This window comes from Antedon bifida, chromosome 1, assembly GCF_963402885.1.
Source record: "Antedon bifida chromosome 1, ecAntBifi1.1, whole genome shotgun sequence".
NCBI lineage: Eukaryota > Metazoa > Echinodermata > Crinoidea > Comatulida > Antedonidae > Antedon > Antedon bifida.
This window is the reverse complement of record NC_136226.1, coordinates 789955-806150: the sequence shown is the minus strand read 5'-3', so window position 1 is coordinate 806150 and position 16196 is coordinate 789955. Positions and strand designations below refer to the sequence as shown.

The window sequence follows — 16196 nt, the reverse complement described above, 5'->3', positions numbered from 1 at the left end:
TTCTATTTGTTCTACAGATTCTAGTGAACAAAGGACGGGAAGTCCGCAGTATCGACCTTCAACTCAGTTTCCAGTTTATAATCAACAGTTTATGACACAACCTGGACATCAACTCGCCTATCAACCGGTCCAGTCAATGCCGCAGGTTTCATCATGGCAGCATAGCAACATGACTGGCCACACCCAACAACAGATGCCTGCCAATTCCAGTATCCTTACCTCTGGTAATATTTCCTCGCCCACTATATTATATAGCGCCCCCAGTATAGAATCTGTTCCAGCGGGTAGCATACTGTACAATCCACACACAGGTAGAGTGCCTATGTCGTATTGTGCGTGTGTTTCTTTTGAGCATGCCCAGTAGTAGTGCTGTATATATTTATATGCATGATAACAGAAGCTGTGATTGGCTAACTTTGTGGGTTGCAAGCCTTGTATGTAACAAAGCATGTACTAAGTAAATGCTATAAGTATGTATACTAGGGATAGGTTCTTCTATGCATGTTATACATTAGTCGATGTTTCGAAAAAAGTGAAAGTGACCTTTCATTTTTACAACACACACTGGACCATGTGCCTATCGTGTCAAAAAGTCATTCTGTGCACACACAAAATCATATAAGCGTTGCTGTGTTGTAAAACTATAGGGCGCTATTTTAAGAATAGCAAATTTACATTATTTTGTGCAAACCTTTTTCTAAAATTTACTAAAAATATATACATTATTGTATAAAAACAAACAAAATTGAATCTGTCCTGTAAAACTGAACTGTAGCCTTGCTTATTTCTTTGGTATTGAATAATATTTTATGTATTAGATGTGTATGGTAGTAAATGTGTTTTTGATGTGTGAATTACATGTTGCATACCTTTTATCAGAAGTAATTTTAAATGATTTAATGAAAAGAAACTTTAACACACAACAATTGCAGTATATACACAAATAATTGTTCAACCACTGCACCTCAAGCACTAAACTTCAGTAAAATTGATAATAGTAGTGTTCACCTCAATTTAAAAAACATTTATTTACTTGATTTTGGTATTTTAAAAAACATATGTATTGATAAAAATGCCAAAACTCTTTATTCTTGTTGAAATACTTCTGCATGTCTAAATGGATGTTTTAAAAATACCTATGCCTCTCTTTAGTTCAATAATGTTGGTGTTTGTTTTAATGAATAGGTTCACCATACCAGAACCAAGATGGCACCCCTCTTGTGTACCACCCTGGTATGACAAGTCAAGTACCCACAAATCAACCAATAACAAACCAGAATTTACAACAAGTGCAAATGTCAATGATAAACCCAGGACAGATTCAGCAACCGATTCCAGCCGCACCAGTTAACATAAACCAATTACAGAATCAACAACATCTAAACCAACAAATGACATCTGCTGGTCAGCATATACCATCACAAGTTTATGGCAACCAACCGGTCTTGCTACATCAACTACCTCAGCAAACTTCTGGAGTAAGTTTATTTACAAATTTAAATGTGGGGGAATAATCTCAGACTTGTTGCAACCTACTGAGCTAAATTGCGCACAAGTGTTGACGATATATACAGCAACTTTCTTCTCTCCTAAGGGTCCCTTGTGTGTCCACAACGACAGGGGCTGGAATGGACCAGTAGACCAGGGTAACCTCCTACTCTTCCGACAGATGAATTTGGTTCTTTAAAGTGTACACGAGCCAGATGTGTACACTGGACCTCCAGTCCTTATCGTTTTAAAAACTAGCATTGATTACTACGGCCACATGTTCAACAAATTTCATACCACATCCCCCATGGGACTATGCTTGTTCATCTTTGGTATATGTAAAAATACAGTTAAAGAAGTGTTACGCAGTGTGTTGGACGTTGGATTACTGATCGTGGTTCGAATCCAACTCTCATCACATTGTTTGTATCCTTAGGCAAGACATTTTACTTTCATTTGCCTCTGGATAATAGGTACGCTTGTTGTGAATGATTCTAATTATTATTGTTGTTGTTGTAAATAGGAGTTCCCTGATGTGACAGTGCAGCTTCAAGCTATGAACATAAACAGACAACCTTCCAATGAAAGTGACCCAGGTCAACAACAACAAACACAACAACAACAACAGCAGCAGTCAGTTATACACCAATCACAGATGCTAGGACAGGTGGTGAGACATCCAGGTGTTATACCTGGATACCAGATACAAGGAGCAAATACACCTGGTGGAGGACAACAACAGGCACCTCAGGTGAAACAACATTTGGTGTTTATAATTTGCAATCTGTAAATTCATGACATCAATGGGGAACTTAACTTTGTTTTTGTCTTTGTTTAGGTGTTATTTTGCCCGCCAAATCAGAATCAACCTCAAGTAACACAAACACAGATAACGTATCAAGTACCAACGCAGTTTGTTCAACCACAGCAGCAGCAGCAGCAAGGTGTTACCATGCAACAATTGAATCAAGCAGCCATACAACAGCATCAGCAGCAGCAGCAACACCAACATCAACCTACACCTCCAGTAATATACCAAACACAGCCACAAATGATTGGGCAGCAGCAACAACAACAGCAACAACAACCTATTCTAACACAAGGCAGCTATCAACATATACCAATGAGTAATATACATCAACAACAGCAACAACAACAACAACAAATACTCTACTCTCAACCAGTATACGACCCGCAGCAGGTTTCACATCAGCAGGGTTTTGGTTCAAATCTCCAAATAGTCTACCAAACACCACAGAACACGGCTCAGCAGCTACAGGCACAAACGTTACATAGTGTCCATCAGGATGTTCATAGATCTGCTTCCCCAGCCTCACAGATCCTAACGTCACCTATGGTGGGTCAAGGTCAACCACCTATGGCTTACGTTCACCTGCACCAGCAGCATCGTCCACCGTCTCCACACAGTGGAAGCCAATATAGCTCACATTCTGTCCAGGGTAGCAGTAAGTCACCGTCACCACAACAGGCAATGATGCAATACCAACAGAGGATAACACCAGGGTGCGGTGAGGTTAGATCTCCTAAGCCTGGCAGCATCTATATGGAACAACATTCAACGCTAAGTCCGTCAATGTCTCCTGCACAGAGTCCTAGTCCAAGCAGGGCTGACAGTTTAGAAAAAGGTTAGCTTTACTCTTTTACTTTTTACTGATGATGGTTTTTGATGGTCATATTAGTAGTGATGAGGAAATGGTGTTGGCAATTGTAACGATGATTTAGATGATTTTGTTTATTATGATTATAATGATAATAATAATGAAATACTTTATTATTTCGTTGTCACACTTACTAATTTTTCTTGCGTAGGTGTTGGTGGAAGACGAAGACTGTCTGCAACAGGTGAAGGTACATCACAGGACGATCCAAGCAAAGGTACAATGCTGATTAACGTTTAAAACAATGCAATCATTCATTGCATTCAAACAATGACTGATAGACCTTTCTTCCTATCCTGCATCCATGTCTGTGTGTCCTTTGGTACCAAATCCACATGTCAACGATGATCTTGAAATTGATCTGCTATGGGTTTATTGACATCTCTGACATCACTCATCCCTCACCATACTTTTATGGTGCCCAGCAAATCAAGAATCTATACTTTATCAGAATACAAAATGTTGATGTTTTTAAACTCCTTGTATCTGTTTCTATATTCTACTTTTCTGTAATACTATTTGTTGCAAAAAAACTGTTTTATTTATTGATTTTTTCAAACCCTTACAATTTCCTGCTAGTGCTACTAAAGCCAATTATATCTTACTTAGCCATTTAGAGAGACCATTTAGGATATTAATTGATACTTGTTTATTTTTTCTAGATGACTTAAATGTACTTTATGTAGTTGGTATTCCAGTTGAAGCTACAGTATCAGAAGCAGAGGGTATGTTACACGAGGTAGCCAACCTAGGAGCTCAAATAACGTGGACGAAACGTAACAGCGGCGGATTGCCAGGCATTATGGACCGCAATGACAAAGCCACAGAATACACTATACGTGCACTACTACCGACGGCGGAGCATGCTCAGAGAGTCCATCGCAGTATATCTAGCACAAACTATCAACTTCTACTGCACAAGACCGATTCATCTATGAACCCTGCTTTATAATGATTTTATTTTTGTAAACAATTAGTATTTGTATTAATGTCTTTCATGTTATGTTTTAAGACTGGCAGTTTGTATGCTTTTGTGTACCAGAGTGTATAATTCTTATATTAGTGCTATAGATACAAGTTAACGACATGATTAATGGCAATAGTGTCTTCTAGTGCAAAATGTTTTCTTTTTGTCTCATAATTTGTATGATGGATTTTAACCCATTTTTCATGTTGGTATATAAAGTCGCTTTTTTGTAGACGTTTGTTTCGTTGATGAAATTATTGTTTGATAAACAAATACTAATGTATCTGTAATATTAATAGTTAAAATGCTTCAACATATGGTACACTGATATTGGATTTGTGTCTACGGTATGACCTAGATTTTACGTATGATATGGGAAAAAAAGGTGTGCATCAAACATGGCATCTGTAAAATCAAGGTTGACCTTAAACTGACCTCAACATGTAGATCCTAGCTAAGGCTGCAGTAACGTTCTGTTACAGCTAGTCCTAAAAATGTACAAACCCTTATTAAATGAAAAACACATAAAACAACATACCATATTCAATTACAATGAAATAGGTCATTTTATACATGAAATCCAAAGAATGTACAATCTAGGTCGTACTGTACTCCTAAATTTATTTTCAGTAATGTTTCAATGGTAGGTGATATTCTATTGTGTCAGTTGATAGGTATATACACAATGTGTCTACAGAGTGTGTGTTAGTGAATATGTGTGTGCGGAATATTTTACACAAAATAAGTGTTATTATAGTATATCAAAGTCATTTTATTTATAAATTGTGTGAGAGTGTTTTTTTTTTATTTACATTAAGTCAGTCATTTCTTTGCTGTGAAGAGTAGTGAGATGGGGTTAGGGGGTAATTTTAGGCAATACTTGTAAAATGCTACAATATTTGGAACACAAATTAATGAGTAGTTCTTCCAACATTTCCTAGTGGTTGCAAATAATGTATTCAATACTTTTGATAAATATAATCTCTTTCAAATTGATGAGTCTCAAATTTCAGGAACTTAGCTGCCAATATAAAGGAAATATTTTAGTTAATTTGACTAAAACCAAAAGTGTGTTGTATTATCAAATCTATATAACTCTCTTAATAAATGTTGACTAAAATACCAAATAATAATATTAGGACAAAAGAGTTGGCATATGCCGAGTGTATGCTACCAATCCAGTGGCTATGTAGCGCTAAGTCTTCAAAGTGACTGTACTTAAATATCAATTCTTAAAACATGTTTAAATGTCAGATGATGTCAAGATGTAGAAACTAGTTTTTAAATATTTTATTTACTTAAAATGAATTTGGTATAAATAATTTCCATTTTAAAAATTCCATCAAAAATGAAATATAATTGATAATGATTTTAAATGAACTTGTTAATGATCCCTTGGCAACTCAGGTGTTAAATTATTTATTTACGAGTGAAAGTTTAGTGTCAAGCAATATGTGGTGTACATGATGGTGAAGGCATTTGTTACAAACACGAACCTCGGTCCCCGCAGAGGTCTGGTTTGTCTATGCCTCAGTGCAATTAATTCAAAGGCTTATTTATTTTTGCTTTTCCTCCTTGTTGTCAATTTGTATGCACTTTTCTGTCGGGTATCGTAGGTAATGATTATGTATGTGCAGATACCAAATTATTCGCCTGTGCCTTGTCATTGTTGACCTTTGTCCCCTTAGTCTTTGTTGACCTTTGCCCCTTAGTTTGTGTTGACCTTTGTCCCCTCAGTCTTCGTTGTCTGTAAGGCTTGTTTATGTGGAACGGGATTGTAAGTTGGCATCAAGTATTCAGTAGTTGTTTTGGGTTTTTACCATAGGGTGGTTCTGTCTCAAGAGGCTTTGTATTTAGAGAAAAATTCACCAATTTCACCACATAGCCTTAACGGCTATGTGGCTATCTGGCCTCCTAGAAGATTTGTCTCCTAGAAGACTTGTCTCTTAGAAGACTTGTCTCCAAACTGTTGTTAAAAAAACATTCATATACCGTCATAAACTACAAAAAAAAAGAAGTTACTTCTGGTCATTTACTAATCCTACAACTCCTAGTCTCTCCAGGGAGGTATCTCTGTTCTGTCTCCCCGTTCCTCTATTTATCATTTATGGTCTTTTGTCATTCACTGTTAAAACCTTCAATAGTCCTATCTGTTTCTATATTTATTTTAATTTTGTGAGTTAAAATTAAATTAACTTTGTAGATATGAATCAAACTGTTTCCATAGTAATGTTTTCAAAATTTTATAAAATACATTTAAAATGAATAAATGTTTGTTTTAATGATTTATTGAATTGATTCTATAGCTATTGGTAGTTAGGACAGGGGGAATAAATTGTGTAATGAATATTCATGATAACCTTTGACCCATCCAATGACTTGTTAATATCGCTTAATTTTGTTATGTTTAGTGAAGTAATGTTAGTCCTATATCGTTGCATAGCAAACTACAAACCAGAATATCAAATATAACTTAATTATACATAATTAAATTATTCTACTACAGTAACCAGGCCCCTACAGTAGCTAACTATTTTTCGTACAATAACGCATTGTTTTATTTGTTTCGATGTAAAATCTTATGTTGCAGTCACTGCAATAAAATATTACCCAAAATAGCTGATTAAATGATTGCAAAAACAAAATATATTTACTGCAGTAGGCCTAACTGCAGTAGAATAATCTTGACATGGTCTCTTAACCATCCAAAGTTTATTTATTTTTAAAGATGATGAAAATCCTTATTTTATTACCAAATTCATTACCATAATGTGTTTTCTTTTGCTATTTTAGTCATGGCAATGTTATCATGATTAATGGACTGTGGTAGAGATTAACGCTTTTGTACTATGGCAGCCTGGTTGTCAGCAACCCAATTTCTTTCCGAATTCATGTTTTTTATTTACTGTACAAAAACAATCCCTTCTATTTTTTGTTTCTATATTCGTATCCGTTTGTGACAACTATTGTGTAAATGTCAGACTGTAAAATAATATAGGCCTAAACAATCGGTTTTTAAACATTGTAAATGCTATTCTATTTGTAGAGAATAGTATTTTTGTATTCGTCCATTTTGTTGCTTCGATGGCTTCGTATCATTTCTGTTGAAATAATGGTATATATTAGTGAGGTAGTTCCGTCGTCGACATATATGTCTTAACCGTGCTCATATTCCCCGGATTAAAAAACTAAGTCAAACTTAAGTTTTTCATTTTGGTATGTTAAGTACCACTACAGAATTAGTACCGTGTGGTAACGTGGTAAAACTTGGTAGCGCGTACACATGCGCAATGGCGCTCTATCGACGACGGATGTATCAATGAGTTGACGTCACAGTTTTATAGTAGGCCTAAATGAAAATCATTTTGTGTATGTTGTACCGTTAGGTGTAGCAAGTTGGACGATCCGACGGTCAAAATGACAAAGTCGGTAGTGAGCCGTTGTTTTAAATCACATGTATTTGCTTTTAAAGATATCATATCTGTTCACTCTCAGCAGTCACCGCTTATTAAATAATACTTTTTATTTCATTTTGTTGAGAACCCTGTGTTTAGTAGTTGAATAGGACCCAGATTTTAACAGTTTATTTAGATGTGTCTTACCACCTAGTTTAAGAAAGTTGCTGTCATGTGTATAGTATGTATTAGCGATTGAAGAAAAGGATAATATAAATGGACATGGACACCACTTATCTGGTCAAATAAAAGGTGGGAGGTTCCCGTGCGCCGGTGATGGGGAAACTTTCTTGATGGACGAAAAGATATATTTCAGTTTGATAGAATAACGTTTGAATCACGTGGGCGGACGGGAACTTCCCGGGACAAGCAGTAAATTCACGAACTATGTGGTAATTACCATGCCTTAGATATGATCACATGTTATGTTGTTTTAAAAACAGAATTTTGGACGAAGCGTTTTTTCTATGCCAAACTTTTTCATCGTTGCTGCATTGTGTGTTCTGTAATATGCAATTGCCGAACTACTGGGAGACACTTGTTTTTGTATAATTCTTGTGCAATGTGTAAATGGATTAAATTATTACGAAAAGATTATAAGTTTTGTCGAAAGTTATTTACCTACATGTCTACGATTCCTAAATTATGGTTTAGACACAATTTAATTGCAAGAGGGTTTCGGGGCGTCGGCGTCACTTGGTTTTATTGGGAAGAATATTTCTTCACCTCTGGGCTATCTCGCCCACATTCCCGTCTTTCTCTGCCATAACAGTTGCGGTAGTGCCCATTAAGACGGATTGAATTACCGGTATTAATTCGGTAACAGTTTTTATAAGTGTTTTTTTTTTGTTGCTATTCCTTGCCGTGTATTATTGTTTCTTTATTCAATTACCTTTGCAAAAAATACGGGCATGCGCCACAATATTTTCTACGAATTATTATAGCGGCCGTGATCATCACGCAACTCAGTGTCGGCTTTACGTCTACTCGTCTTGCAAACATTTTTGTGCATACAATTTGTATTACCCCAATAATATTACGCCGTTATAATAAGCGACTATTATTGACGTAATAATTCGAAATTACTAATGATTGCTAAACCGCGTCTATTCGTCTTGTATACTTGGTATTACCCCAATATTACGCCGTTTAAGAGTAGACTGCATTGATGTAAATCGAAATTACTATTTGATTGCTAAATGATTACAAATCAATCAAGCTGTGACAGATTTGTTGTAGACAAAGTACCCTAAATTATTTTATCCGACTACGCAACAGAGCATGTCCAGGGTTAGCCTTCCTATTCCATAACGGGACATTCCCGGGTACGTCGTCAAATTCCGCGCATTGCTAACATCCTTGTGACGTCACACTCGGTGCAGATTGCGACGAATGTGTCGTGTGACTTGAGATTCTCTTGCTTGTCAGTAGTCGGGTCCGTTGACTGGTGTAAACAAGTACCAAGTCCTTTTGGGAGATTTAAGTTTATAAATTACATCATTATATAAAATGGTAAGTGTTGTAATATAGATAGGACTGTATTGTATTGGACTATGCTTAGTTTAAGTTCAGGTCACTTTTAGCTTTTATATTTAGACAGCGATTGGTATGAATTCATTCATAGAGATATTATAGTTCACTATAATGTCTCTATGAATTCAGTTTGCGAAAAATTGCTAAAAAATTGAAACACTTAATTGTCGTTCGTTGAATGAGTATTCTGCTACGCAGTATCGATGTTTTAGAATTCAGAATATGATGTAGGCCTAGATATTTTTATAGCATTGAGTCCATCAGTGCATTTAACAACTTGGTTATCATGTAAGAATGTTTTCCTCCATTTAGTTGAATATAATAATACTAGAGTACTTGACTTCGAAAATGTTCATACTCGTCGATAATCGTATCTAAATATAGTCCCTTCATTTGATATCGTATTCATATCATAGAAGTGCATATACCACCGTCATTAGTTGAACATGAATGTTAGATTACTATTTTTTAGGTTGATACCGATGATCCAATTTCGATATCTTTCATATTTAGAACATTTTGTATATGACAGAAACTATAAACTTATAAAATTATTTTTCATAGGCTTTCGAATTTTGTGAAGACATGAAGGACGGTAAGTTTTCAATTTTTATTAGTTTAAAACTTTTATAAAAACAATAAAATATAACATATAAATTAGATAAATAAATACGTATTCCTGAAAACTAGTCGATAAATACGCAGCTGACCAATTCGTTCGCTCCTAATTAATTATGTATAAGAGTTTCATCACGTGGTACTTCACATAGCGTTGATTGGTGGAAAGCTCACACCTATAGTATTTCACAATCACAGTCGCTGAATGGCTATCGTAAGCATGCCCATATTTGGGAATGAGTTATAGGACGCAATTGTGAGAGATTGACATCAATGAGTTTGTTGAAATGTTTTCTCTTATGCTGTTACATTAGTTGTAGGTCAGTTATGTAGAAACGATAGTCGCGCGCATTTTACTCGCCGCTTATTTAGAACGCCTCGCCTATATGTCTGGGAAAATTATTTGTTTAATAAAAGACTGTGTTTTACTTTTTCAACTTTCAAACTTTTTTTTGTCTTTATTTTTACTTTGAACGAATGAATATTTGCGGGCCTCTTCAGCTGAATGAATATAGGAATTTCATTATTCAATATATTTTTCTTAATAATCGTGTATGTTACTAAACCAAAATATATATTACTAATTATAATAAATGGAACAAATTTAATATGATCAATATTTATAATTGAATGTAGAGTACCGTGAATGCTTTATGCTGTTTGACACCATCGGTGACAGCAAAGTATCTGCACTGGTTGTCGGTGACATTGCCCGCTCACTTGGAATGAACCCAACCCTTGCAGATATCAAGAAGGTTACTGGACCCGATGCTGATGAAAGTAAGTAAGCTTGATTCCCATTGGACGCAACGCAAAGACGTAAACGCACCGCAAGTAAATTGACTAATCACGACGCGATGGATCATCTGTCACTTGTCATTGGTCAACTCACTCGCGTTGCGCCTCTACGTCGTTGGTTGGGGAACCAAGCATTGGTTGCTGGTGCTTAATTAAGGAGCGCGCGCGCCTTTTTAATTCGTCCAATCTTGTCTGTTTAACAAATATTTATATAATATCAACGAATCGTTTCATTTACTTTATAGCCACCCGTTTATCATTCGAGGAATTCTTAGCCCAACTGCAAGACTTGGCAAAGAGTAAAGATCAGGGATGTGCTGAAGACTATATGGAGTGTATGAGAGTATTCGACAAGGAAGGTAACGGTATCATCACAGGAGCTGAGTTGCGGAGGATTCTCACATCGCTCGGTAAATATATTTTATATTGAAAGTCAAAAATATTACATTATCTAACAATACTTTGTATTCTCTATACCGTATTATGTCATCATCGCGTCTATAAATGCAAAATACCATCGGATTAAAAACATTAAATTTGTCCACACCGATAGCCAAAGCTGAAACGGTTGGATTGCAACACGAACAAATTGGAAAATAGCCGTTACAAGAAGCAGAGTAGTTAATTCAACAATAGTTAAACAATTAAAATAATTTAGATACATTTTCGTTTCAAACCTTTCTGCATGCTGGTCTGTAAATTTATCTTTATTGACAAAATGTAAAAATTAAAAATAATATATTACAAATTTAAGTTATGATGAACAGTCTTTATTGCCACTAAAATGTGTGCTAAATCTTGAAAAGAAACTTCCCTTTTTGACGAAAAATAGATAGGGAATATGCCGATACGATTTTTTCTGGGACACACTACTATTTTTAGTATTTTATGTTTCAGGTGAGAAACTATCAGACGAAGATGTTGAATCATTATTGGCTGGCTTAGAAAACTCTGAAGGAGAAATTACATATGAAGGTTAGTATTAAAGGTTAATGTTAAAGGTTAGTATTAAAGGTTAAAGGTTAATGTTAAAGGTTAGTATTAAAAGTTAAAGGTTAGTAGGCCTAATAAACAACATGATGGGGAGTGTTCGTCAATAATTAAAAGAGGAAAGGTGTTTTTTTAAGATATTAATTTATTATATTGTTTATAACGATGAAGAATAAACATTTGTAAAGTTATGTTTGCGGGACACCATGTTTTTCTAAAATGGAATGACGTATATTTGTTGACGTTTACTGTTGTTTGCTTTCATCTTCTGGAGAGATCAAAAACAGTTCGAGACAATCGCGACAAACTTTACTTTATTTCCTTTTTTTGGAAACGGTGTACCTCAAGGTATTTATTATGTTATGATACTTTGAAGAGGAATAGAAAGACGGTTGTGTGTAAATGCAGAAAAAAAGTTAGAGTATAATACGTGAAGAAATGAATGATTGAAATGTTTATGTTACAAACGAAAAACTTGAATTTCTTCTTTCTTTTTTTTCTCTCTCTCCAGAATTTATAAACCGGGTGATAGCTCCAATGGATTAAACGTATCGGCATTCAACATTTCAGTGGCCAATGAGCTAAAAGACTATCTCGTGAAAACAAAATATATCATAAGTTTTCAAACAAGAACAACAAACGCTCTAATATAAAAAGTAAAGAAAATAAGCGTAATATAAATGCAACATAAATCAGTAACCAAGTATATTTGCTGCCCTCTTTAGTTTAAAACTTCTGTTGAGCAGAACAAAATGATATGGGAACTTCCCGTGGTGCAATCTATTTTTAGCACATTTGTATGCAGTGTAAATAGTAGATTAATTATAGTAAAAACAATATTTTAAAGCAATTTTAGCTGTCACAAAATCCTTCATATCTAACCTAGAATAGGTTTTCATTTATTGGGGGTAACTTATTTGTAACAAAGAGACATCCTTTTTTGTATTTATCTTTTTCATCCGGGAAGGGGGAATTTTTCAAAACGTTTAGTTGAATTTAATTAGATAATAAACACTATCATACAGATGAGTTGAGTCTTTACTTATTGATGTTCGAGTGTCTAAGTCTTTATTCTTAAGTAAGACAACTTTAATGTGGGTATAAAATCAGGATTGTTTTTATTGTAAAACAATTCGTACGCGTTATTATCTCTAAAGAGCAATTATTGTTTTATCGTCACTTGACAAGCCACTACAAACTACAAAATTATTTGAATATCGCCTATTTTAACAGTGTGAAAATGTGCATAGTAAGTGATATGTGTCCATAGTAGTAGTAAATAATACAAGTTTATAAAAAGGCAATGAAATGTAAATATAAAGTTCATTCTTCCATATTAAAACAAAAATATAGTTAGGCCTACACAATATGTGGAGGGGGGAAAACTTTACTCGAGCAAACTCCGAATTTGCCAAAGTTCAACAAACTTTGGCAAACTGCAGAAAACAAGTTTACAGAAGTATACATAAAGTTTGTTTGCAACATTCGGTAAATTTTTATATTTTGATTTAATTTAAACGGATCAATTAACCGGTAATTCAGTTTGCAATCCAACATTTGAATGTGTTTCTAAATGAGTAGGTGACGATGCAGCATTGCCCGATGGCGGTGGTATAAATATACTTAAATGTGTTGGTCCACGCTTGTTGCCCTGATGCTGGCTTTTACCAATTGCTGACCCGTTAGATGCCAATACTTGATCGTAACTTGGCGGGGCTTCTGTTATGTCATCTTCTGTTGGCCAATTTAGACTTGGTCGAACTGCTGTTGAGTAAGAGGGTGGGGTGTAGTTGTCTGTGGGGTGAGGAGAATGTGGAGATGGGCCGGTAGGGTCGCTTACTGCCAGTATGTTCGTGGTGGTAGGTGGTTGATTTGGGCTTCGTTTACAGCAACATATACAACATAATAAAAAGAAAGATAGCACAACTATGACTCCCATCAGGATATACATGGCAAATAATGACGGATCTGAAATATAACAAATTAAGAATTACTTTTAATTAAAATGTTGGCGCGCGCCAATCATCATTCTTTAAAGATTCATTCGGTTGGTAACCTACGGTTGAATTAACTGTTATATTTTATGTATCATCATTGTTTAGATGGGCGCATCAAACATGTAATTTCTATTATTGATGACGTAATAATGATGTAGGCCTATATCAACATAATCTCATAACTAGCGCGTACCAAATATGTACCATCATCGTTTTAACGCGTGCGTGAAATTTATATTTGTGTGAACGACATTAATTATGGAAACCATACATATATAAGACAATATTAAAAACACACGTCTTTTCTATAAAGTGAACAAACTCACCTAATGCAGGTTCTTCTGGTTTATATTCATAAGCAGTAATTATAAATGACGACACCCTTGAAAAACGGCTGAGATGGAGTGTCATGTAAACCTCTGACTTGTTAGTATACACGTAGCGGTTACTGTTTCTGCACCATGTATGTAAAGTATTATATAAAGAATCAGACACCTGTATGTAATTGCCTTCATCGCAGACTTGATTGCCGTTTTCATCGAATTCACCATCGTTTAAGGTAACCGAAAGACCAATGTACACCTCCTTTAAACTGATCAATTTTATCGAACAAATCGTTGTATAGAGTGGGGTGTTAGGCATAACATTGTCAAATCTTAGTTGTAAAGTCTGTTCAAAGTGGATTTTACTGGTTTTACCAGCTGCACAATATTCTGGCCGTAAGTAACTCACTCGTGGTTGGAATTCATAGCCTACAAGATAGAAAACGATTTATTTAAAGTATTATAATAATATGCTAAGCTAATACAATATATAAATGATTTTCTTGTGTACATATTGCTAGTTTGCCTGTGTTTTGGCTTAAGACGTTGTCCACTTCTAAAGTTTGGTTCTCGAGGACGCAACGCAAGGGAGTTGACCAAATCGACTTTGGATCACTTATCGCCTGTGATTGGTGAAATGTGTTACGCTTTCTTACTTGCATTGCGTGTCCTAGTAGGAACCGAGCTTAAGTGGGTTATTATTAAGCATAACACGTATGACATTAACACAAAATAACATGTCACTTAACTGCATATAATTGCAATATACATTGTGGCCCTGCACAGTAAAACAAAACTTGTTTGTCGCTTGTGTATTGATGTTTGATGTCTGTTGAGTTAGCCTACGTGCCAAAAATGTATTGTACAATGGTATACGGAAAGGCTTGGTCAGACAATACTTTTCAAAGTAATTGCGCGCGTAAACATGACACCCAACAAATATTTCTACGTTTAAAATTGTAATTATATATTTTTTGAAGTATTAAAGTTAATTATATTTCTTACCTTGGCATTTATAGTAATAAAGTGTGAAAAGGAGCAAAAGGCAGCCTTTCAGCTGACAACCGTCCATCGTGATGTCAATAAACTTTATAAACTGGGACTTTGTACTTCGTACATGTACATACTATCTCTATATTAGTGATACGTGCATTAATAGACATGGCTTGTTATCAGATTATAAATATTGCAATAATTATGATTTTGAATTGTAAATATTAACGGATACTCATCTTGTAGGAAGGCTTGTTATCAATTCATCAGGCACGAATCAATCTGGACCTTCGCACTGTTCACTGGGTCAGCCTAGTCGATTTATGTAAAAAATTTTTTATTTATTTATTTATTCGGTATATAAAAAATAAATTACAAAACGACAGTCAAGGACTGAAATGATTTGTATTACAAATAAATAAAAATTAGTTAAAATTGCTATAAAAATAGAACCATCTTATTAAAATTAGAAATCGTACCATAAATTTATAAAACATACATGAATAAAAAACCTTAAAACATTCACTTATAACATATCTAAAAAAAAGAGCTAGTGGTGCCTATTAATAATATCCACCATGGTGGTTAAAATAAATTATCTAAAAACATAAAATGACGCAAACAAACAATTGAGTGACGCCGTCTCATTACGTCATTTGTTCAAGTCTTCGTTATTAAGTTCTGTAAAATCATCATCTAGCCATCCATCTATTATCCATCCATAGCGCCACCTATAGTTGTATGTACCGAGATACGGTACTTTATTTTTTTGATTGTGTATCAGTCGGTATTGATTGTCCATTCATAATCTAGTATAGCGCCACCTATAGTTGTATATACCGGGATATGGTACCTTCTTAAGTTCTTGAAAATGAGATCCATGCAATTTTATTTAATTTTTTTAATCCCGACTTCTTATTTTTTTCAGTTTAATAAACGTACGTCTAATTGTGACTATTAGACAATAACGTTGCATGACGTACATGATAGTGATGTGGTAATGTGGTTACCACTACCATGTCACATCATTCTCTGGTTATTCATGATCTACTAAGTTATGTATATAAATAATATCCCAAAGCACAGTGCAATAAAAGACTGCATTCGTCGCTTATTTGTTTTCGCTCTTTCGATTACTATATATTATAGAAACTGATATGCGTGAGCGATCTTGATTGTAAAGGTAACGAAAGTTCAACAAAACACGTACAATGTCGAATGCACAGTACATTCACAACATTGTAAAAATGTAAAAAAAAAAACAACACAACGTCCATTTATCGTCAATTGAGGTTTTCCTTCACAGCTACTAAAACGGATTTAATTAAAGGATATTGCCAGTTGGAATATTATCA

At 34.8% G+C, this 16196-nt stretch overlaps 3 protein-coding genes across 8 annotated transcripts in view; 2 read left to right on the top strand and 1 right to left on the bottom strand.

Moving 5' to 3' along the window:
* Positions 1-8019, top strand: part of LOC144836731 (uncharacterized) — a 56142-nt gene extending 48123 nt beyond the window's left edge. For 4 of the 5 annotated variants that reach the window (XM_078691605.1, XM_078691611.1, XM_078691604.1 and 1 more), the window contains 6 exons: positions 18-311; positions 1186-1478; positions 2012-2239; positions 2327-3134; positions 3319-3384; positions 3830-8019. In XM_078691605.1, coding sequence (XP_078547731.1) covers positions 18-311; positions 1186-1478; positions 2012-2239; positions 2327-3134; positions 3319-3384; positions 3830-4119 — 1979 coding nt within the window. In that variant the 3' untranslated portion in view covers positions 4120-8019. The remainder of the gene's footprint in view (positions 1-17; positions 312-1185; positions 1479-2011; positions 2240-2326; positions 3135-3318; positions 3385-3829) is intronic. The other variant, XM_078691619.1, reaches the window with a different exon arrangement.
* Positions 8020-8966: 947 nt separating this feature from the next.
* Positions 8967-12557, top strand: LOC144836669 (myosin light chain 1/3, skeletal muscle isoform-like). The gene is made up of 6 exons (XM_078691599.1): positions 8967-9101; positions 9687-9717; positions 10377-10520; positions 10784-10948; positions 11436-11513; positions 12040-12557. The coding sequence occupies exons 1-6, from the start codon at positions 9099-9101 to the stop codon at positions 12072-12074; spliced, it is 456 nt and encodes a 151-aa protein (XP_078547725.1). The 5' UTR covers positions 8967-9098; the 3' UTR covers positions 12075-12557.
* Positions 12558-12629: 72 nt separating this feature from the next.
* Positions 12630-14957, bottom strand: LOC144836643 (uncharacterized). 2 transcript variants are annotated; one of them, XM_078691597.1, is made up of 3 exons: positions 14854-14957; positions 13852-14277; positions 12630-13496 (listed from the first exon to the last, which is right to left on the bottom strand). In XM_078691597.1, the coding sequence occupies exons 1-3, from the start codon at positions 14918-14920 to the stop codon at positions 13051-13053; spliced, it is 939 nt and encodes a 312-aa protein (XP_078547723.1). In that variant the 5' UTR covers positions 14921-14957; the 3' UTR covers positions 12630-13050. The 2 variants fall into 2 exon arrangements, with proteins under 2 accessions (XP_078547723.1, XP_078547724.1); XM_078691598.1 differs by lacking the exon at positions 14854-14957 and adding an exon at positions 14598-14634.
* Positions 14958-16196: the final 1239 nt, after the last annotated feature.

Coding starts and splice junctions, on each gene's coding strand:
- LOC144836669 (XM_078691599.1), top strand. Junction 10,521..10,783: donor TGGACCCGATGCTGATGAAA/GTAAGTAAGCTT, acceptor TTTACTTTATAG/CCACCCGTTTATCATTCGAG. Junction 11,514..12,039: donor AGGAGAAATTACATATGAAG/GTTAGTATTAAA, acceptor CTCTCTCTCCAG/AATTTATAAACCGGGTGATA.
- LOC144836643 (XM_078691597.1), bottom strand. CDS start 14,920: ATGGACGGTTGTCAGCTGAAAGGCTGCCTTTTGCTCCTTTTCACACTT. Junction 14,278..14,853: donor TTATTACTATAAATGCCAAG/GTAAGAAATATA, acceptor TCTATCTTGTAG/GCTATGAATTCCAACCACGA. Junction 13,497..13,851: donor ACCAGAAGAACCTGCATTAG/GTGAGTTTGTTC, acceptor GTTATATTTCAG/ATCCGTCATTATTTGCCATG.